The sequence below is a fragment of the Vulpes lagopus genome, chromosome 2 (assembly GCF_018345385.1).
Source record: "Vulpes lagopus strain Blue_001 chromosome 2, ASM1834538v1, whole genome shotgun sequence".
NCBI classification, from domain to species: domain Eukaryota; kingdom Metazoa; phylum Chordata; class Mammalia; order Carnivora; family Canidae; genus Vulpes; species Vulpes lagopus.
In genome coordinates, this window is record NC_054825.1 from 13,475,832 (window position 1) to 13,499,851 (window position 24,020).

The window sequence follows — 24,020 nt, forward strand, 5'->3', positions numbered from 1 at the left end:
TGCATTTCCTAGAATTTCATACAAATTGAATCATAGAATATATGGTCTTTTGTGTTTGACTCCTCTTATTCCACATGTCTTTGAGATTTATCTATGTTGTATGTGCTATATATAGTAAGCCTTGACATCAGAGTATAGTCCTATATCCCTGTTCTATTTAAGGATGGGTTTGAATATTCTAGGACCTTTACTTGCCTTTGACTTTGCGACTCCAGAGGCCTGCAGAGGTTTTTGTTCAAATCTGTAGATAAATTTGGGAAGAATTGGCATCTTAGTAATGAGTTTTCCAGTCTGTGATCATGGTATCATTCTCCATTTATTTTGGTTTTGTTCATTTTCCTTTGCAGTGTTTTATAGTTTTCAGCATACAGGTCCTACACATCTTTCATTAAATTTTTTTTAATAAATTTATTTTTATTGGTGTTCAATTCACCAACATACAGAATAACACCCAGTGCTCATCCTGTCAAGTGCCCCCCCCCCAGTGCCCGTCACCCATTCACCCCCACCCCCCGCCCTCCTCCCCTTCCACCACCCCTAGTTTGTTTCCCAGAGTTAGGAGTCTTTATGTTCTGTCTCCCTTTCTGATATTTCCCACACATTTCTTCTCCCTTCCCTTATATTCCCTTTCACTATTATTTATATTCCCCAAATGAATGAGACCATATAATGTTTGTCCTTCTCCGATTGACTTACTTCACTCAGCATAATACCCTCCAGTTCCATCCACGTTGAAGCAAATGGTGGGTATTTGTCGTTTCTAATGGCTGAGTAATATTCCATTGTATACATAAACCACATCTTCTGTATCCATTCATCTTTCGATGGACACCGAGGCTCCTTCCACAGTTTGGCTATTGTGGCCATTGCTGCTATAAACATCGGGGTGCAGGTGTCCTGGCGTTTCATTGCATCTGTATCTTTGGGGTAAATCCCCAACAGTGCAATTGCTGGGTTGTAGGGCAGGTCTATTTTTAACTCTTTGAGGAACCTCCACATAGTTTTCCAGAGTTACTGCACCAGTTCACATTCCCACCAACAGTGCAAGAGGGCTCCCCTTTCTCCGCATCCTTTCCAACATTTGTAGTTTCCTGTCTTGTTAATTTTCCCCATTCTCACTGGTGTGAGGTGGTATCTCATTGTGGTTTTGATTTGTATTTCCCTGATGGCAAGTGATGCAGAGCATTTTCTCATGTGCATGTTGGCCATGTGTATGTCTTCCTCTGTGAGATTTCTCTTCATGTCTTTTGCCCATTTCATGATTGGATTGTTTGTTTCTTTGGTGTTGAGTTTAATAAGTTCTTTATAGATTTTGGAAACTAGCCCTTTATCTGATACGTCATTTGCAAATATCTTCTCCCATTCTGTAGGTTGTCTTTTAGTTTTGTTGACTGTATCCTTTGCTGTGCAAAAGCTTCTTATCTTGATGAAGTCCCAATAGTTCATTTTTGCTTTTGTTTCTTTTGCCTTTGTGGATGTATCTTGCAAGAAGTTACTGTGGCCAAGTTCAAAAAGGGTGTTGCCTGTGTTCTCCTCTAGGATTTTGATGGAATCTTGTCACATTTAGATCTTTCATCCATTTTGAGTTTATCTTTGTGTATGGTGAAAGAGAGTGGTCCAGTTTCATTCTTCTGCATGTGGATGTCCAATTTTCCCAGCACCATTTATTGAAGAGACTGTCTTTCTTCCAATGGATAGTCTTTCCTCCTTTATCGAATATTAGTTGACCATAAAGTTCAGGGCCCACTTCTGGGTTCTCTATTCTGTTCCATTGATCTATGTGTCTGTTTTTGTGCCAGTACCACACTGTCTTGATGACCACAGCTTTGTAGTCCAACCTGAAATCTGGCATTGTGATGCCCCCAGCTATGGTTTTCTTTTTTAAAATTCCCCTGGCTATTCGGGGTCTTTTCTGATTCCACACAAATCTTAAAATAATTTGTTCTAACTCTCTGAAGAAAGTCCATGGTATTTTGATAGGGATTGCATTAAACGTGTAAATTGCCCTGGGTAACATTGACATTTTCACAATATTCTGCCAACCCATGAGCATGGAATATTTTTCCATCTCTTTGTGTCTTCCTCAATTTCTTTCAGAAGTGTTCTATAGTTTTTAGGGTATAGATCCTTTACCTCTTTGGTTAGATTTATTCCTAGGTATCTTATGCTTTTGGGTGTAATTGTAAATGGGATTGACTCCTTAATTTCTCTTTCTTCAGTCTCCTTGTTAGTGTATAGAAATGCCACTGATTTCTGGGCATTGATTTTGTATCCTGCCACGCTACCAAATTGCTGTATGAGTTCTAGCAATCTTGGGGTGGAGACTTTTGGGTTTTCTATATAGAGTATCATGTCATCGGCGAAGAGGGAGAGTTTGACTTCTTCTTTGCCAACTTGAATGCCTTTAATGTCTTTTTGTTGTCTGATTGCTGAGGCTAGAACTTCCAGTACTATGTTGAATAGCAGTGGTGAGAGTGGACATCCCTGTCTTGTTCCTGATCTTAGGGGAAAGGCTCCCAGTGCTTCCCCATTGAGAATGATATTTGCTGTGGGCTTTTCATAGATGGCTTTTAAGATGTTGAGGAATGTTCCCTCTATCCCTACACTCTGAAGAGTTTTGATCAGGAATGGATGCTGTATTTTGTCAAATGCTTTCTCTGCATCTAATGAGAGGATCATATGGTTCTTGGTTTTTCTCTTGCTGATATGATGAATCACATTGATTGTTGAACCAGCCTTGTGTCCCGGGGATAAATCCTACTTGGTCATGGTGAATAATTTTCTTAATGTGTTGTTGGATCCTATTGGCTAGTATCTTGTTGAGAATTTTTGCATCCATGTTCATCAGGGATATTGGTCTGTAATTCTCCTTTTTGGTGGGGTCTTTGTCTGGTTTTGGAATTAAGGTGATGCTGGCCTCATAGAACGAATTTGGAAGTACTCCATCTCTTTCTATCTTTCCAAACAGCTTTAGTAGAATAGGTATTGTTTCTTCTTTACACGTTTGATAGAATTCCCCTGGGAAGCCATCTGGCCCTGGACTTTTGTGTCTTGGGAGGTTTTTGATGACTGCTTCAATTTCCTCACTGGTTATTGGCCTGTTCAGGTTTTCTATTTCTTTCTGTTCCAGTTTTGGTAGTTTGTGGCTTTCCAGGAATGCATCCATTTCTTCTAGATTGCCTAATTTATTGGCGTATAGCTGTTCATAATATGTTTTAAAAATCATTTGTGTTTCCTTGGTGTTGGTAGTGATCTCTTCTTTTTAATAAGGCTGGCTAATGGTTTATCTATCTTATTCATGCTTTCAAAGAACCAACTCCTGGTTCTGTTGATCTGTTCCACAGTTCTGGTCTCGATTTCGTTGAGTTCTGCTCAAATCTTTATTAACTCTCTTTTTCTCCTGGGTGTAGGATCTATTTGCTGTTTTTTCTCTAGCTCCTTTATGTGTAAGGTTAGCTTTTGTATTTGAGTTCTTTCCAGTTTTTGAATGGATGCTTGTATTGCGATGTATTTCCCCCTTAGGACTGCTTTTGCTGTATCCCAAAGATTTTGAATGGTTGTATCTTCATTCTCATTAGTTTCCATGAATCTTTTTAATTTTTCCTTAATTTCCTGGTTGACCCTTTCATCTTTTAGCAGGATGGTCCTTAACCTCCACGTGTTTGAGGTCCTTCCAAACTTCTTGTTGTGATTTAGTTCTAATTTCAAGGCATTATGGTCTGAGAATATGCAGGGGATGATCCCAATCTTTTGGTATCGGTTCAGACCCGATTTGTGACCCAGTATGTGGTCTATTCTGGAGAAAGTTCCATGTGCACTTGAGAAGAATGTGTATTCAGTTGAGTTTGGATGTAAAGTTCTGTAGGTATCTGTGAAATCCATCTGGTCCAGTGTATCATTTAAAGCTTTTGTTTCTTTGGAGATGTTGTGCTTAGAAGACCTATCGAGTATAGAAAGAGCTAGATTGAAGTCACCAAGTATAAGTGCATTATTATCTAAGTATTTCTTCACTTTGGTTATTAATTGATTTATATATTTCGCAGCTCCCACATTCAGGTCATATATATTGAGGATTGTTAAGTCCTCTTGTTGGATAGATCCTTTAAGTATGATATAGTGTTCCTCTTCATCTCTCACTACAGTCTTCGGGGTAAATTTTAGTTTATCTGATATAAGGATGGGTACCCCTGCTTTCTTTTGAGGACCATTCGAATGGTAAATGGTTCTCCAACATTTTATTTTCAGGCTGTAGGTGTCCTTCTGTCTAAAATGAGTCTCTTGTAGACAGCAAATAGATGGGTCCTGCTTTTTTATCCAATCTGAAACCCTCCGCCTTTTGATGGGGTCATTAAGCCCATTCACGTTCAGAGTTACTATTGAAAGATATGAGTTTAGTGTCATCATGATATCTATTCAGTCCTTGTTTTTGTGGATTGTTCCACTAAACTTCTTCTTAAACGGGAATTTTAAGAGTCCCCCTTAAAATTTCTTGCAGAGCTGGTTTGGAGGTCACATATTCTTTCAGTTCCTGCCTGTCTTGGAAGCTCTTTATCTCTCCTTCCATTTTGAATGAGAGCCTTGCTGGATAAAGTATTCTTGGTTGCATGTTCTTCTCATTTAGGACCCTGAATATATCCTGCCAGCCCTTTCTGGCCTGCCAGTCTCTGTGGAGAGGTCTGCTGTTATCCTAATACTCCTCCCCATAAAAGTCAGGGATTTCTTGTCTCTTGCTGCTTTAAGGATCTTCTCTTTGTCTTTGGAATTTGCAAGCTTCACTATTAAATGTCGAGGTGTTGAACGGTTTTTATTGATTTTAGTGTGTGTGGGGGGGCTCTCTCTATTTCCTGGATCTGAATGCCTGTTTCCCTTCCCAGATTAGGAACGTTTTCAGCTAGGATTTGTTCAAATACATATTCTGGCCCTCTGGCCCTTTCAGCGCCCTCGGGAACCCCAATTAAACGTAGGTTTTTCTTCCTCAGGCTGTCATTTATTTCCCTTAATCTATCTTCATGGTCTTTTAATTGTCTCTTTTTTCCTCAGTTTCCCTCTTTGCCATCAACTTGTCTTCTATGTCACTCACTCGTTCTTCCACCTCGTTAACCCTCGTCGTTAGGACTTCTAGTTTGGATTGTATCTCATTCCATTGATTTTTAATTTCTGCCTGATTAGCTCTAAATTCTGCAGTCATGAAGTCTCTTGAGTCCTTTATGCTTTTTTCTAGAGCCAGCAGTAGCTGTATAATAGTGCTTCTGAATTGGCTTTCTGACATTGAATTGTAATTTAGATTTTGTAACTCTGTGGGAGAGAGGACTGTTTCTGATTCTTTCTTTTGAGGTGAGGTTTTCCTTCTAGTCATTTTGCTCAGTGCAGAGTGGCCAAAAGCAAGTTGTATTGGGAAAAGGAGAAAAAGAAAGGAAAGAAGGAAAGAAAAGAGAAAAAGGAAAAAAAAAAGAAAGAAAGGAAAAATAGGGTGGGGGAAGGAAACAAATCAAAAAGCAAAAACAAAACAAAAACTCGGGGGAGAATCTTCTGATTCTGTATACTTTAAGTCCCTTGACTTCCCCTGGAACTTGTCCGTCTAGTTGGTCTTCTGGGGGAGGGGCCTGTTGTGCTGATTTTTAGGTGTTAGCACTTGGGGGAGCTGCTCTGCCCCCCTGCCTGGTGCAGGGCTCAGTGGGGGTTGTTTACCCCGTGAGGCCCCAGGAGGAACAACTGCAGTGGTGGCGGCCAGCTCTGGAGCCCTGGATTCAGCTCCCAGGATAACTAGGAGCTCTCCGTCTGCAGGGGCCTGGAGGCTCCGGGGGTGGGGCTGCTGATCTGCTCAGCTCGGGGCAGGAGCGTCCTTGCTGACCTGAGCCCTCCCGGCCTTGCTGACCTGGGCCCTCCCGGCCTCTGCCTGTCCCGGAGGAAGGCCGGATCCTGGGCTGTGTCCCGGTGCCCTGTGCTCCGGGGCCTGCGCAGCCCCTTCCGCGCAGAGCCTCCGCCCGAGCCCCTCCGAGCTGCTCCCGGCCGTGCAGCCTCCTCCGGAGCCGCCGCCCGAGCCCCTCTGAGCTGCCTGCAGCCCTCCAGGGAGCTCGACGCACTCTCCCTGGTGGCAGGTGTCCGTTAGTGTCCCAGGGAGCCTGAGGGCACCTCCGCCCTCCTGGGGTCCTGCTCCAACTCCCTGCGAGGCCTTTCCGCCTGGGAAGATTGGTGCAGCTCCTGCTTCTCCGGGACGGAGCTCTCCTGTCCTGGGGACCCTTGCCCCGGCCTTAACCCAGCTCCTCGCGGGGCCCCTCCCCCTTGGATGCCTTTTGTTTTGTTTTGTTTTGTTTTTCCCATCTTCCTACCTTGATAGCGCCAGCTCTTCTCACTGTAGCATTCCAGCTGTTCTCTCTTTAAGTCTCAGGCCGAATTCATAGATTTTCAGGATAATTTGAAGGTTATCTAGGTAATTTGGTAGGGACAGGTGATTTGGAGACCCTACTCTTCTACTATCTTGCCCCTCCTCCCTCCAATTTCTCTTTCATTAAATTTAACCCTAAATATTTTTTATGCTATTGTAAATGAATTTGTAGTCTATGATCTAATTTCACTTATTAGTTCTAATAGTTGTTTTGTAGATTTCATAGGATTATTCATGTATAAGATTATGTTGTCTGTAAATGACCATTTTTTTCTCCTCTCATTCCAGTCTTTATTCCTTCCTTTTTTCTTGTGTTATTACCCTGACTGTACCCTCCAGTGTAATACTGAATTGAAATGGTAAAAGCAGAAATCCTTCTTTGTTCCTGATCTTAGGTAGAAAACATTTGAGTATTATGTTACCTGTAGATTTTTGTAGATTCTTATAATCAGGTTTAAGAGTCCCCTTGTATTTTTAGTTTATTAAAAGACTTTGATCATGCGTCGATGTTGGAGGCTTTTTCTTTTGTTTTTGTCTTAATATGGTAAATTATATTGATTCCTGGCTGCTTAAATCAAACTTAAATTCCTGGAAATCAACTCCACTTGGTTCTGATTATTATCCTTTTTTATATATTGTTCAGTTGAATTTCCTAAAAATTTTTTTAGGAAATTTTTTATGTGTTTGAACATTAGAATATTAATCTATAGTTCTGCTTTCTTGTTTTGTGTTTGTTTGGATTTGGGATACCATTGGCCTTACATATGATTTGGGAAGATTCTAGGCAAGATTGGTATTATTCCTTCCTTGAGAATTCACCAACAAAGCAGTCTAGACTGGGAGTTTGGGGTTTTTTAGGGGCAAGGAGGGAGATTTATGAATTTTATATATTTAGTTAGATATGGCAGTTTTCAAAATTTCTGTCTTGGGGTTTTGTCATTTGTATCTTTTGAGGAAATTTTTCCATTGCATCTTTCTAAGTTGTCAACTGTATTGGCATAAAATTGTCCAAAATATGGCCTAATTCTCTTAATGTCTGTAGATTTTATAGTGATAGTCCCTCTTAATTGATTTTAATAGATGTCTTTTCTTTTTTTCTTTATGAGTCTAGCCTAGAGGGTTATCAGTTTTATTATTTCATTAATCAGCTCTCATGATTGGTTTCTCTATTTTTATATTTCATTGATTTCTGCTCTTATTCTTCTAGCTTGAGATTTCTGATTTAAGATAGGAAGTAAGATCACCAATTTTGGATTTTTTGAAAAGCTGAAATCTATCAATTCCTAGTAAACACAGCTTTAGTTGCATCCTACAGATTTTAATAATTTATAATTTCATCATTCCATTCAGAAATGTTTTTAAGTTTTTCTTTTTATTCCTTCTTTGACCATGAATTATTTAGAAATGTATTACTTTACTTTCCAAATATTTGGGGTTTTCCTAGTTATCTTATTTTTAGTTGATTTCTAATTTAATTCCATTCAGAGAACGTATCTTGAATTTCAGTCTTTTAAATTTATTGACACTTGTTTTATGACCTAGCACATCCTGGTGAACTTAACACATGCACTTGAATGTGTGTTTGTCATTATTAGGTATCATGTTCTTTAAATGTCACTTATATCAGGGATGATGTTCAGATCGTCTTTGCTTATTTTTTCCTGGTTATATTGGTTGCTGAGAGAAGGGTGGAGAAACAGGTTACAACTCTGATAGCTGGTCCTTATGGGAATAATTGCATAGGGACATGCATATGAGGATAGGAGTAATTGTGACCATACTTAAAACCTACCACAGGGTTCATTTTATCTATTATGTTTTTGTATATATTTTAAATTTTCCGTAATAAAAATTTCAAAACTAAAACCTCTCAGGGTAATGAGATGTCACATATTTCAGACATATTCATGCAGATGTATAGAAAATATTTAGAATCTCTATTTTATTTTTACCTCATCATTTAAAGAATTATATTTTGATATATGTTTTACAGTTACATGGTATATTTAATTTTAAAATATAGATACATGTGTGGGGGGGGGTACAATTATATATTTTTGGCTATTTTGTTTAAATATAGTTTCATCCCAATGAACATGTCAGTTTTGTTCCAGAAATCATATCATTTGGATAGTCTTGTATAAAGAATTGTAAATTTATGAAGTATAAATTTCACATAAAAATTTTTTGTATGATATTCATTTTTAAATGCTTTGTTTTGTCAGGTTTTTAATTAGGAGGTGTTTTTATAATCTTGCTGTTAGAACTTAAATTTTTAAGTTACTGTTTCAGAGAAGGCTATACCTATAATCCCAGAATTAGATAGGTCAGCACTGTGAATTTAGAAGGAAACAAAACAATCTTAACAAGAAAAGAGGAAAAAAAAAATAGTATCCTTCATTCAGTTCCCTTCATAAGTTATGAAATCAATAGCATCAGTAGTAAAAAGGGGGACAGGCAGTAATGTACTATCTACACCTATTGTTACTCCTGAAAACCTTATTCTTTTCCATCTGGAATGTTCACTTCAAGAATCATTTGAAATAAGAAAAGCAAAGGGAATAATATGATTGATATATAGAAAATAAGTCAGTTACACAGAACCTATATTGGCTTCAATTCCTTCTCAACCCCATCCATCCAACCTCTATTCCATGTTAAGAACAAAGCGTAAATCACGAAGAACACATTCCAGGTGTTTTTAAAATTTGTAGTTCTCAGACTCCTACAATTTAGCTTTTTTGCCCATTTGGTACTATTAACTTTCTCATATTAGAGCATTTTACATTGTAAATTCTTTAGCTTCAGTACTCTGTATATTAAGAATATATTTAGGGGTGCCCGGGTGGCTCAGTTCGTTAAGTGTTTGCCTTCTGCTCAGGTCATGATCTCAAAGTCAAGCTCACATTGGGCTCCCTGTTCAGTGGGGAGCCTGCTTCCTCTCCCTGCTGCTCCCCTGCTTGTGCTCTTCTTCTGTCAAATAAATAAAATCTTTTAAAAATGAAAGAATATGTTTGTGGATCTGAAAGAATGTATTCTTAAGGGGTTTTTTAAAAGTAAGAACCACTATTAACATTATAAGGTGATTATTTACCATATCATAAGGCAAGAATTAAACAAATGTTTTTTGGAGGCTTAAACACATATGTTTTTTGGAAAGGTTCTTTGTTCGTAAACCTTTAGATAATCAAAAACCTAACTACATTTCCCATTTCTTGAGCATAATGTGATTAAGATTTTCCTTAATCTAAAAGCAACTTTACAAAATCTAGTAACATATTTAAAAAACAATGCCCAGTTAGGTCTCTTTTACTGGTCAACACCATTAGGTTGGAGAATTGAATTTCTGGTTTTTAACATGGGGTTTATTTATTAAAGCAGTACAGACAGTGATATATTTGGATATTAGCAGGTTATTTGGCAGTCCGTCATGAGACCTCTTGAAGACCAGAACTAAGAAACATGGGCTGAATGATAATACAATTAGACTGATTTGTAATTTATTTAACTCAATTAACACGGATTGAATTCTTGTCATCTAGAAGGATATAGCATTCAGTCCTTTTTTTTTAAGCAGTAATTTAAATGAGGGCATAACATGTTGTATTGTCTTTCTAGTTCACAGACGTGAATCTGAGAGACATATTCTGATAATTAGGTGACATTTGTTTAGAAAAATGATGTTGATAAGTTAGAAAAGGATCTCATTAATAAGATACCTGTTACTAAACAAATGTAAACTCTTTTCCTTTGTCCCCCCAAAAAGATAATTTAACAATACATCATAAAAAAAGAGGTTCCAAAGCACATCTAATGACGTAGAACGTATTTCCCATTATATTTCAGAAAAGCAAGATTCAGAATTATATTCATAATGGGATCTCAATTTTGTGTTAAAATATATATATTAGAAAGTATACAACAATTCTGGATGGTATGCTTAGGAGAAGTTTTCCAAAAGGAAATTTTGGAAAAGAAAAATTTTGCCTATTTTCCAAATTTTCTACAGTGAGTCTAGAGACACATTGGAGATAAAGTGTTTAATGTTTTTGAACCACAAATTTGCAGTCTGTGCATGTCAACTTATATTGTCACAATAAAGATCTCCTCTTTTATTTGTCTCTAAAAATAGTCGCCTTGGTACAAAAGTCAGCCTCAGCTACAGAGGACTAATATTTTCTCACTCCTCTATCATGAATCCACTTACTGTTTTCATTTTTTTCTCTTTTATCAAAGGTTGAATTAATAAAGGGGAATTTACAAAGTGTCGGACTTACACTTCGTCTTGTCCAGTCAACTGACGGGTACGCTGGGCATGTCATAATTGAGACTGTGGCCCCAAACTCGCCTGCTGCACTTGCAGATCTTCAACGGGGAGACCGGCTGATTGCTATTGGAGGTAATTATGCTAATACGTGATACACTTTACATTTATGGAAAAATTAGAGAGCAAATGTGGGAGTTTTCCTTATCTCATTCTTTCTGTGAGCACGTTACTTTTATAATGAAAAGAGAATAACTTTATTAAAAATAAAAATCTGAAGGAACCCTTAATTTAAAACACCAGTGCCATTTTAGTCCTAATGTATAAATCTTTAAAATACTTCATCTTTAGACCACTCTTTGGTAAACTTCTCTAATTTTCCTTTCTGTCCCACCTTTTTTTCCTCTAGTATGGAAGAAAGGGCAGGTCAGTAGTTACTTCTGTATAACTACCACCATAACTAGTCTGGCCCTAAAAAGATGGTATTAGCACTATGACATAGGACTAGATAATGAGCATGAGAGGGACTAATATTTTTTGTCAAAGGGGGCATACTTGAACTGTCCTGTGGCCCCATATTGATGGCTCTGTATTGTCCCTGATCGGCCAGCCATTTATTAATATGCAGTCATTAGGATACAGCCCAAATCACTATTGCTGGTGGAAGAATGTGTCACCTGCATGCCTTCCTATCAGTTGGATTGATAACTACATAAACTTTGTTGTTAGGCAGATTATTTGCTCGGATATTTATGAATAAGCAGTAGGACTCCCTATAAGCACCGATGGGGGAAAAAGTCCAAACCTTTGCAGACCTTTGTAGTACCTGGCGCCCCCTTCTAGACTTGTCAAGAGATTTATTGAATACATGGTTGGTCATGGCTGAGCTTCCAAAGACAATGTGGTATATTCTCTCACAGTTAAGATAATAAATAACAAGGTAGATCAGTTCCTAAAGTACAGAGTTTTTCCTTAGTTACATGTTAAACTTTTGATTCAAACCCTCATGACAGTAAAATACTGAAAATAATTTAGTGCACACTTGGAAGCCCAACTAAGTCCTTATTTTCACATGGAAATCCCTCTGATATGCCATAGTGCTTCTCAAACCTTCTTATGTATTCTAGTCACCCAGACATGGTGATGAAATATGGATTCTATTTCAGTAGACCTGGACAGAGGCCCAAGATTCTGCATTTCTAACCAGCCCCCAGATGCTGCTGCTGTTCATAGATACTTAGGATAGCAAACCCATGAAATAGACCACCTCTGTTACATGGTTTTTTAACATAAACATAGCAGTTACTCTCCCTCAACTAAATACTATAATTCAGTATAAATTTTTTATATCTACACGTACTCTTGTTCTGGTTTCACCTACAGGATATAATTTTTTTCTTTTTTATGTTCTTTTATGAATTTTTTTGTTTTCAGTTACATGTGTAGTAAATATTCTCAAAAATAGATATTCCCCCCCAAAAAAGCATAATAAATGTCTACAGAGTGGAAAAAGTAAAGGTCACCACTTTGTGGCTAACATTTATAAAAACAAAATATTTACTGAGATAACGGACAAATACATATTTATTTTTATAGCTGTAATTTGTTTATATGGGTGTATAATTTTTTAAATAATCCGTAATGAGATTGGTGGTAGCTGAAATAAGATTGACAAAATGCTTAATATATTTGAAGCTCAATGATGGAATTAATTTTTCTATTTCCTCTACTTTTGTGTTTATTTGTAACATTGCAAAGAAAAGGAATCCACATTTGGCCAACTAGCCCTAAGAAAGACAGTGATGGTCTCCACAAAGCTCCTGGTGATTAGGGAAGAGATGAGGGCAGGTGTTAAGTCCCAAAGAATGAGTTTAGATTGAGTTGAAGTTTTCCCTACTACAGCTCAGTAGACGGACTTATTTTTCATTTGTACATGTGTCAGACTATAATTTTGCTGGAATATAGTGTGGCTAGAGGGAAAGAGCAGGCTGGATGAATCATGGAGAGAGCCACATTAGAAAGCTCTGGCTTTCAGTGTAATGAGTTTGTACACTAAAGGTTTTCAAGTCAAAGCTTTAGGAAAACTGGGGAGCAGTATGTTTGGTGATTAAAACAGGGAAGGTCTGAGGGGTCACAGCAAGGTGCTGTTGATTCTTGTAATTGAAGCCAATGACCAGGTGGATCGGAACATGAGAGGAAAAGGACTTAAAACTCTGATAGAACAAAGAGCTGCTTAGATCTGGGGGTCAGCGGTCTCTGGGGTGCAAATTGGGTTAATTGGGAGGATGGTTTAATTCACATAGTGAGGGCCAGAGAGTGAAGCTCAGAGATGGGTCTTAACTACGCTGAATTTGTTAGGTTGAAGAAACATCTTAAGTGCTGATCTCGGGAAGTAGTTATGGATGTAGGACTAGGATGAAGAAGAGGTGAAACCAACCAAAGAAAACATTGAACATTGCTGCCACTGAGGTGGATGTGATCCAGAGAGAGAGCAAAAAGGGAGAGAATTACAAGAACAGGATATACAAAACCATGAGGACGTTTGCATACAAGGAGCAGATATAGGTGGAGAAAAAGGAGAGGTGGTCAGAACCAAATTAGTACAGTGTTGTGAAAACCTAGAAAAAGGCTTTAAAGGGGAAGAAGGAAGAGAATAAAAATATGAGCCAGGATAGCTTATGGAGCAAAGTCCTGAAGGAGATGGGGAGTAGGATCCAAAATACAAGCAAAAGGCTACTTCGTCCTGAGATAGGTTCATACTAAAAACGGTTGGCCAGGAGGAAAGTGGTGGCTGCTTGGTGACCTCTTCAGTCAATAAGGACATATCACCTGCAGAATAAAAGCCAGTAGGGAGGATAGGCTTCAGGGGAACAGGGAGTTTTTGAAGCTGGGGTTTTGGAGACTTAGTTGTTTAGAGACCAGAAAGAATTCAGAAGAATGCTCCTGCAGCATTGAATGCCTTTCTGAAGATGGTCAGCACTAGATCCCCGTGGTACTCCCAGGAGCAGAAAAGTGAGATGGGGCTAGCAAGCTGGGATCAGAAAGCCAGTTAGACACATGAGGAAAAAGGGCCAGGGCAAAAGAATCTGAAATCTTGATGTGAACATCAGTGAAATCTTGAGACAGGTTGGGGAGAAAATCAAGTGATATCAGACCAGGAATAATGGGGCCTGGAAACTACTACAAAACAACCAGTTAGCAGAAAGCATTGTGCAAAGTGGGAAATAGACCATGAGCAGGGATGAATTGTGAGTAAAAGACCTTGGTGGAGAGAATTGTTAAGTGATAACCAAGTCTAAAGCATGATCTTGCCTCAACCACTGAGGTAGCAGAAGATAAACGTTGAGGAACTCTGAAGTCAGTTGGGGAGATGGGGCTGATGTTTCTCTGACTGACTGACTGACTTAGACCTTTGGAAAGCAAAGACCCTTTCTTACCTTTTTCTAAGTCCTACAGAAAGGGATAGCTTGGGTAAGGACTATTTGGGGAGGGGTGAGGAGCAGGCAGGAAACAAATAGAGCCTATAAAGATAACACTTAGAGTCTCTCTGGAAGACTCCACCAGAAACTGCTAGCTTGGACTGCCTCAGGGAAGGGACTGTGTGGTTGGGAAATAGGGGTGGAAGGGAGATTTTACACTCTACATTTTTCTGTACCTTTTGAATTTCACACTAGCCACCTATTAGAACATTATATAAAATGAAAATTAAGCTGTTATTATTGATGCAGATAGTAACCAGCTTTAAATTGCTGTTTAAAGCAATTTATGCTTTCCTTGTTCTTTCTGATCCTGATAAAAGGATTAGTTTGATGAGTAGGGCTAATAAAAAAATATGTAAAAGAGTCCACTATTTATAATACAGTATTCTGCTAAGTTTACTTCAAGCATCAGTCTCTGAATTTGATCATTCACCACATTTCTGTATTGCTTTTCCATAATCCTGAACTAATGGCAGTTACATTCAGCAAATTCAGGTGATTTTCATGGCAGTTACATTCAGCAAATTCAAGTGATTTTCATGGCAGTACTTCACATGTTTTTCCTCTTAAAACCTTCAACAGGTGTGAAAATCACATCTACCCTACAAGTGTTAAAGCTGATCAAGCAGGCCGGGGACCGGGTCCTGGTGTATTATGAGAGGCCTGTCGGCCAGAGCAATCAAGGTGCAGCACTGCAAGATAATTTTGGACAGTTGGAAGAAAACTTTCTATCAAGCTCATGCCAACCAAACTATGAAGAGGAAAGCACTGGGTTGGCAGTAGATGCTGAAAATAGAGATTTGGATTCTGAATTTGAAGACCTGGCAAGTGATGTAAGAACACAGAATGAGCTCAAAGACGAGGTTCCATCAGTAAGTCACAGCCCCAAACGTACGCCAACAACACTTTCTGTTAAACCCCTTGGAACAATATCACCAGTTTTAAACCGTAAATTAGTTGTAGGAAGTCACCTACCACCACCAAAACCTCCATGTAAAGAGGGAAATAAACCCTTGGCCCTAAAAGCTTCTGAGATAACAGATCCAACACAAGTGTCAAAACCCACCCAAGGATCCACTTTCAAACCACCCGTGCCACCACGACCACAAGTGAAAGTTCCTTTGCCTTCTGCTGACCCCCCAAATCAGACAGAACCAGATGTTCTCACTGAAAAGCCAGAAAAGGTGCTGCCTCCTCCTCCTGCAGATAAACCTGCTGAAAAGCAAGCAAAAACTATGGATCACACAGAAGATGTAGCTGCATCTAAGCAATTTTTAGCAAAGCAAGAAGTAACAAGAGATTTTACTTCAGAAAGTTCCTGCCCTCCTAAGGACGGTTCGGATGACCCTCAAACGTGGGAATCCTCAGAAATTCCTTACCGTAATAAGCTAGGAAAATGGACAAGAACCAGAGCAACCTGTTTCTTTGACATAGAAGCCTGCCACAGATACTTAAACATTGCATTGTGGTGCAGAGATCCTTTCAAGTTAGGGGGTCTTATCTGTTTGGGGCATGTTAGCTTAAAACTTGAAGAGGTGGCTTTAGGATGCCTGGCTACGTCAAACATGGAATACTTTTCAAAATTCAGATTGGAAGCCCCATCACCTAAGGCAATGGTCACAAGAACCGCACTACGCAATCTGAGTATGCAGAAGGGATTCAATGACAAATTTTGCTTTGGTGACATTACCATTCACTTCAAATATTTGAAAGAAGGAGAACCAGACCACCATGTAGTTACTAACGTAGAGAAAGAAAAAGAACTCCATTTGGTCGAAGAGGTTTCTGCCCTACCTAAAGAGGAGCATTTTGTTGGACAGATGGGTTTAACAGAAAATAAACATAGTTTCCAGGATACTCAGTTCCAGAACCCAACTTGGTGTGATTACTGTAAGAAAAAAGTGTGGACTAAAGCTGCTTCCCAGTGTATGTTCTGTGCTTATGTTTGCCATAAAAAATGTCAGGAAAAGTGTCTAGCGGAGACTCCTCTCTGTGGAGCAACTGATAGGCGGATAGACCGGACCCTGAAAAACCTCAGGCTGGAAGGACAAGAAACCTTCTTAGGCCTGCCTCCTCGTGTTGATGCCGAAGCTAGCAAGTCCGTCAATAAAACAACAGGTTTGACAAGACACATTATCAACACAAGCTCTCGTTTGTTAAATTTGCGCCAAGTCTCTAAAACTCGCCTTTCTGAACCAGGAACTGATCTAGTGGAACCTTCACCAAAACACACACCCAACACATCCGATAATGAGGGCAGTGACACAGAAGTCTGTGGTCCAAACAGTCCTTCTAAACGAGGAAACAACACAGGAATAAAGTTGGTGAGAAAGGAGGGTGGTCTGGACGACAGCGTTTTCATTGCAGTTAAAGAAATTGGCCGTGATCTGTACAGGGGCCTGCCTACAGAGGAGAGGATCCAGAAACTAGAGTTCATGCTGGATAAACTGCAGAATGAAATTGACCAGGAGCTGGAACATAATAATTCCCTTGTTAGAGAAGAAAAAGAAACAACTGAATCAAGGAAAAAATCCCTTCTTTCTGCTGCTTTATCTAAATCAGGTGAAAGACTACAAGCTCTAACACTTCTCATGATCCACTACAGAGCAGGCATTGAAGATCTTGAATCTTTAGAAAGTCTGTCTTTAGACCAGCACTCAAAAAAAATGAGCAAGTACACAGATGATACAGAAGAAGATCTTGATAATGAGATAACCCAACTAATAGACTCCCAGCCGTTCAGCAGCATATCAGAGGATTTGTTTGGCCCATCTGAGTCTGTTTAACAAACCGCTGATTTAAACTTTCGAGTGATTGGGGGAAAGTTGCATCTTAAGTACCATGTGTAAGCCCTCTTCTAATGCACTTCAGCCTGCTTCTCCACAGCAATTTGCTTGTGTAAGAACAAGAGTGAAAAAGGTTGTTTTTCAGGAAAAACATGACCAGCTCACTAAATTGGTTGTTTCAGATTGCATTTATAGCTATGCTTTTTTGGGTTTATACTGGGAATTTATTTTTACTAATTTATTTTTAACTTTTTCTAATTATGTAATTATGTAAGCTAACTTTTCATGTTTATGTACGTGTGATGTCTCATTGTGTTATTTTCCTTCATCTTAGTTTTTGAATGAGTGTTAAATAGGATACTGTCCAAATTCTTGAAGATTTTCATTTCCATCACGGTTATAACAAGTTTGCTGCATGCCCAAATCGACAACAGCAATCATTGAGGGAACAGGTTTTGAGTCTTTGTGTTAGGAAGTTTGTCATCTCTACTTGCTTGAGATTTTTGTTATTTTGGGGTTTGGGGGCGGTTTTTTTGTTTTTGCCAAATGTAACATAAAAGCAGATGCTGCGGCTTTAGTCAGTTACACTGATTTAGTAAAAAAAAAAAAAAAAAGTTACATATAGTGCTTGCTTTCTATCCTTCTGTGAATTTTTTTCTAGTTTTTGTGCAGTTTTAGTGAGAATACAGTTATTAATTTGAAGAGGTTGCATTGAAAAAATGTAATAGGGAATAGAGAATGCAGTTGGTCAGTTTTGTAGAGAAGATTACTAAAAACACAGTAACCAGTAGGATTTTGAAATATAATCTTTCGATATGTTGATGCTTTCTCCTTTTAAATGGAAGTTCTGAATATTTATGATTTTCATCTTCAGTTCTCCCATGGGAAATAAAGCATGTCAAGGATAGTTTCAGAGAACTGTTCTTAAAATGACCATGTTGATAACTGGGTTTGGCTCTTTTGTTTTAGGAACATATTCATGCAGGAGGGTGTTATGAAAGAAAGGAATCATGCAGGATAGATTTATTGCTTTCCTGACATGCTGCCCGTTGAAGGAATGGTGGTCATTCTGAACACTTCTGTAGTTCAGATGGTCTTTTGTTTAAAAAAAGAAAATAAAAATTAACAGTATAGATACATAGGAATTGGGATCAGTTCTTTGATAATGAAGATCTGTTCTGATACTCCGTCCATTGTATGGACGCCAGGAACACATGACTGAGGGAAAACATGAGAGCATGACCTCTGTGTTGGTATACCATACAAGTTTTGGCCTTTTACATGTCTATTTTCCTTTTGTAGGTAACTACTATGATAATTGACATATAGTAAAGACTGACATGAATTTAAAGCTAGGTGGGACAGTTTTGATGGACAGCAGAAAGAAGCATAGTAGAAGAGTAAGGGTTCCAGCCCAGAACTCCAGACAAGAGCTTAAGATCAAGCTCTTCCACTGGCCATTAATGAACTCTGTAACCACAAGAGGGTTCCGTGCGGCAGTCTCCCCAGCTCCAAAGTAGGAATAAACAATACTTTAACTACCTCACAGGATTGTTGTGAGGAGAAAACAGAACTGCGAAAGTGCTCTAAACAGTCAAAAGCTATTCAAAAAAAGGTATGACTCATATGGTGGGGGGGGGGGGGGGGGGACAAAAACAATTTTGAGGGCAGAAAAGTTATTCCACTTTTAAAATCAATAGCCAGTTCTCATTCTTGCTGTTTTATTGAGTGAAATATTAGGAAGAACCTTTATTGGCCAAGTTGATAACAAAATTATATCTGTGTATCCCCTTTTTTTGTTGCTAAGCATGCTTGCATTTTAAAAGAACACTGCTGTAGAAGTCTTTATATACCAACTTCTCTGAAAGCTAAAAAAAAAAGTTCTGTAACGTGCTTGAAACAATCTGCCCAATGGAATAACCAACTTTTATCTTATGAAAAATAACTTACCAATGATGACCTGGAAGGCCAGTGTCTGTAAGTGGCTGGTGTGTATGGATGGATGACACCACAGAAGTTTTAGTGACATCCAAGCATGCTGCTGAAACCGATGCATTTGAAAGAGCTGCAGAAATAACGCAAAATTTTGGTTTCATAAAAATCTACTCCTGTTTTAAAAGTATTTAACTCTGTAGAACCACAATTATGAAAAGCTCAGTAATGCTGCTAATGATATTTGTAAAATCTACCTTTAATGTAGTGCAATATTTTTATATCTACTGGGACAGGCAGTAGAGGCATCACAGTTGTGCTTTAGTGCAGGGGAGGGGGGGAAAATCACTCCAAACAGCCTAGGGGATAGTGAGGTGTAAGGCTTCCATGAAAACAGTTGTATTCTATTACATTCCTGATGTAATCTTGCTGCCATGCTATGTTATCAATAGCTAAAAAATAATAAAAAAAACTACCACAGAAAACAAGAATATCTTCATTTGCTGACATCTGAAAGAGGTGATTGCTGCATCTCTCTGGAATTACTGCCTGGTTGAATTTGGCAGTCAAGCTCTTCACAAAATGCCCTTTTGCTAAGCAAAATTGCTATTTTGAAATTTGCCTAAAAGCATTAAGTTCTGGTTTTATGGTTGTTTTTGTAAGCTGTGAAATATCAGATGTATGGATTGGCCCTGCTATTTATTAGGAATTAGACTGCTTTCTGTATTTCTGGTATTTAGGTGAAGAACTAGGTTAGACAATCAAGCTGAACAACATTTTGGCATTATTTTGATAGCAGAATTAATATGCTACATTTCCTAATATCAAGCCCTGTACTCTTGAGTATCAGAGTATCTGAGATCCTATTGGCCTATGATTTTGAGAGAGAAAAAAAAGCTGAAAATTGGAGGGTACTGTCAAGTTCTAAATTTATCTGGATTTTTTGAAAGGCAGTTTGAAAATAACTTGGCTATTGCTTATAAAGATAAGATCTTAATTTCCCTAAAAGTGAATAAATTTAAAATCACTTTAATTTAAAAATGTATTGTCTTTCTTTCTAAATTGAGATAATAGCTTTCCTTTAATTAAAAGGGTTGGGGAAGGTTTAGAGCCCCTCTGAGTAAAACTGCCATTCTTTCTCACACCTGTGAATCTCATGCCTGAAAGTACACACCCTGAGTTGTGTAGATTCCAGGGCCCTGTGGGCTCACCTTGTGGAAGAGCTTAGTTACTTCTATCAGATAGAGTTATTTGTTCACAACAGTCAGGAAAACAGTTTAACTTTAGAAATGCAAGAATAACTTACTGGGCTTTTCCACATTGACACCATGGGACTAGTTACAGATTCAATTTAAAGCCAAAAAGTAGGGTTCAGACTAACCTGAATTTTACCTGATGCCTGCAAGCAGAGAAGAATAGTTTTTAATTAGATATTCACAGTCAAAACAATACCTCATGCATGTTATTCCAATGATCATGTCTGGCTTATAAAGGAATACAAACAGGCACAGTAGTGTTCAGAAGATTTATTAAGGAAACTAGCTAAAACATGTATGCACATACACTTAGCAGTTGAAAGAATTGAATATTCTTTGCTACCTCATTAATGTTTTTGTATCTATTTTGGTAGGTACAAACATAACCCACCGCTGCTCAAGAAAACATTCAGGGAGCTGTATGTTCACAGTTCTGATACACACATTAAAAGAAAAAAAAAAAGCCTCACTTTACAGTCTTGCTAATAACCTCAGAATATTAGTCATATAAAAGAACTTGCAAATTTTTTCCCTCTCAAATAAAAATACTTTTGCTCCCAAAACAGTTCTGAAAAACTCACATGTCTTTTATGTTCTCTCTAAAGATCAACAGTGGGCATGCCTCTACCAGTCATTCTTGAAGAACTGAAGCCTTAAAGGCAAGAATGAAATTGGAATAAATCATTCAGTATTGTATACTGGTCAGGGGGAGCCATGAACGCTCTAAGAGAATTGATCTGTAGCACGTTCTTTAAGGGTCTCCCCAGTGGGAATAGAAAACAGTCCTGCCGTCATACATTAGCCATATGAGAGTGCTTCTAGAGACATCTTACAAAGTCACAGATTTGTGTAAATTGCCCAGTGCAAATATGTGAGTAGGAAACGTCCTTTCTTCCACCAGGCTGCACTTGAAAGCCAGATTTCAAATCCTTCAAAGCCCCACATAAAATTTCATAAAGCAAATGGAAACAAAGTACTAGCTAGTCTAAAGTTCATTGCTCCTTGTCCAGGTTAACAGAAACACAATTTTAACTTAACAAAGTACAGACATTAGGTAATTTTTGTCGATTGCAAAGCTACAGAATTAACAAATATTAACAAATATCTGAGACATTCTACACTATCTGCACACTCCAATCACATCTCATACAAAACCTGATGTCAACAGACAGTGCTAACACAGTATTTGCTGTTAAATTGAAAAGGCACGTCAATGTTGTCATGCTTAGAAAAACCACATTACACAGCACTAGATGATATAATAATAGTTCTAGATGTTTCTAGGATTTTTCTGAAAGGGAATGTGTCCTGACCTATTATTTTTACCTGTTTTCCTAACGTAATTCAAGATAATTTCATTCCTCCTCCATCTTTACTTAAAATTTGTTTTCACATTGATGTGAACAACCTTCAGAAGTCTAAAAAAAAATAATTGCAATTCAAAATGTAATAGGTTCCTAGAAAACACTTGGATGACCTCATAACAGGTCAAGAATGTAGTCTAATTTTTTTGACATAGCAGCTATTAGCCTTTTAAATTTCTAAAAGTTGATGGTATAAAGTGTTATCTACCCTCAATTTTCTTTCATTCTAAGACAAGTATATATTTTAAAGGGAACACTAGTTCATAACATACTTTTGGGTGCTTTTCTCTGCTTTCAGAACATTTACTATTTTTTCGTATTGGCTTTAGTGTCTGCTGCCAGCCACATGACCTGTAAACATATAATTTACAACCATCTGTTTCCAGGTAGATGATTCCGTAGAAAATTAATGCCAGCTACGATTTATGGGTAAGTCCAAAAAATGACGGCTCAAGTTCCTGTCCTCTGCCTTTGAGATAACTAGCCTTTAGCTCATAAATATATTGATAGTAATTACAAGTTAACCCCACTCAATGTCACTACATCATATGCTGTCTTATTTAATTCTATTTTTCAGACTTCCTTCTAGTTTCTCAGCGTTGGAAGTGTCTCGGAGATAATGTGTGCTTTAATTTTAAACACTCATTACCAGTATTCAGAAAAAAATATAAGATTTTTTTGCCCAAGTGTTCATGAATGTAAGTTTTTTAAAAATTATATTTGATTTGGATTCAAATATTTATAGATTTACACTATATCTATTTCGTCAAAATATATTGTATAATATTTAATAAAATCAAATACATAAAATAAAGTTTTCAACACTATTTATACAAACCCCTAGAAAAGCTGCTTTTTCTTTATAAGGCTGTTGGCAATCAATCACAACACGGAGAAGACTGAATAACCTCTGGTTGTTTTGCTTTCACCAGGGGTGAATTGGTATGACTAAGACAGTTCTGGAGGAGTCATTTCACCGGAAACACGGTTTTATACAATTAAATACTTTGATGACTTTTGAGGATCTCAGTCACTTTCAGATTCTTCATCATCGCCGATCGGATACGACTGGATATTATTCTGGGTGTACATTTTGGTCTTAATGGGGCAGTTGTGATCCATGAGAATAGCCTGGAAGAGAACAAAGTGCAGATATATTAACCCTGTTTCACAAAGATAAAATAACCTACTATTTTCAAGGATTACTAGAGTTGGAAAGCTATAGATAATGCCACCCACTGTCGACCAGTCCGGTGCAACTGCCAGGTGCCTCTGTCCCAGAAGCCCTGGAGTTCCACATTCCACAGTCTGTGAGGATTCCAGATAACAGAAGGTAGTACAGAAGGGGGTCTCTGCCAGGGGCTACATCATGTAGTCCAGTTAGGGCAACTTGTAAGCTATGAGGCGAGGCCTATGCAGGCTACATTTAGGAAGAGTTCTATTTAGCATCTTGGAATTGGGATGGAGGAGGGGGTCCTGGAGGTCACCCAGTCCAACTGCTGCTCACGGATTTCACGGTAGCAACACCCTTAATAAGATGAACTACACCCTTAACGAGATGAACTTCTGTTGGAAATGGACCTGAGGGTAACTCCCTCCATTGTTTCTATATCTGGAGCCAGTTCCAATTCCAGGCATTTTCACAAAGACCATTGCCACTGCCCCTTAAGTTTTCCTACACTAAACGTCACGTCTTCATAAGTGGCATTTCCACAGCACCTCTCCCTAAATCCTGAATGTCTTCCCCTAACTCAAATGTAGAATTTAAAACCAACCAACTCCTAGGAACATAAAAATCTTGTGTCTTCTCATTACTGAAAACAGTCCATTGATCCTCAATTGATAAACATCCTCAAAAAATACTTGTAATCATTACTCCTCTTGAAAAATGTGCAGACCAAGCATGCTGTCTGCAAACACAGCAGCCCCTTATCATGCCAGGACCACGCAGAGGGTTCTTGCTGCAATACCCCAGCTTCATGAGAACTCTATGTGGGAGGCTGATAACTGTGTAGGCACAGAGGTTAAACAACATGGCAATGGGCATATAGCTAAAATGGGGCAGAGATGTGCCAGCCAGCCTTATGCCAAAGTTGGTTCCCACACTGCTCCGTGGTAGAGGCAGAGGGATACAAAACACCATACAACAGGACACTGGTACAATTAAAGGAGATTCTCCTATGAGGTGTGTCTTTTGGAGTTTCCACTACATAAACTATTCCCCCGATACCTTTTAGTGCAGTGTGAAAATCTACATGGAAACCTTTATCTGTTAAAATTTATCTTATGTTAACCTCTTACAACCTATCTTGGTGTTTGTCAGTTACTCCCCGCCCAGGTCTTGTCCCACACATTTGATAACTTCTCTGACTCCACTCAGTGCTAACCCATTTATCGCTTACCGAGAAATTCTAAAATCTGCTTGGGTGATATGTTAAGATAACCACTTCCTTGACCCTCTAAGTCAGGCTGTCAGCTCAGCTTGTCAGCTGCAAATTTAACTTTTTTTTTTTAAATGCTTCGTGCCAAGTGAATTAATATATGTATTTAATAA

General features: G+C 38.4%; 2 protein-coding genes across 2 annotated transcripts in view; one reads left to right on the plus strand and one right to left on the minus strand.

Moving 5' to 3' along the window:
- The window catches only part of PDZD8 (PDZ domain containing 8), an 86,402-nt gene extending 66,523 nt beyond the window's left edge, over nt 1-19,879 (plus strand). Inside the window, exons 4-5 of the mRNA XM_041742705.1 lie at nt 10,622-10,784; nt 14,711-19,879. Of these exons, the coding sequence (XP_041598639.1) occupies nt 10,622-10,784; nt 14,711-16,914 (2,367 nt within the window). The 3' untranslated portion in view covers nt 16,915-19,879. The remainder of the gene's footprint in view (nt 1-10,621; nt 10,785-14,710) is intronic.
- Nucleotides 19,880-22,013: 2,134 nt separating this feature from the next.
- The window catches only part of SLC18A2 (solute carrier family 18 member A2), a 36,644-nt gene continuing 34,637 nt past the window's right edge, over nt 22,014-24,020 (minus strand). Inside the window, exon 16 of the mRNA XM_041742706.1 lies at nt 22,014-22,597. Coding sequence (XP_041598640.1) covers nt 22,493-22,597 — 105 coding nt within the window. The 3' untranslated portion in view covers nt 22,014-22,492. The remainder of the gene's footprint in view (nt 22,598-24,020) is intronic.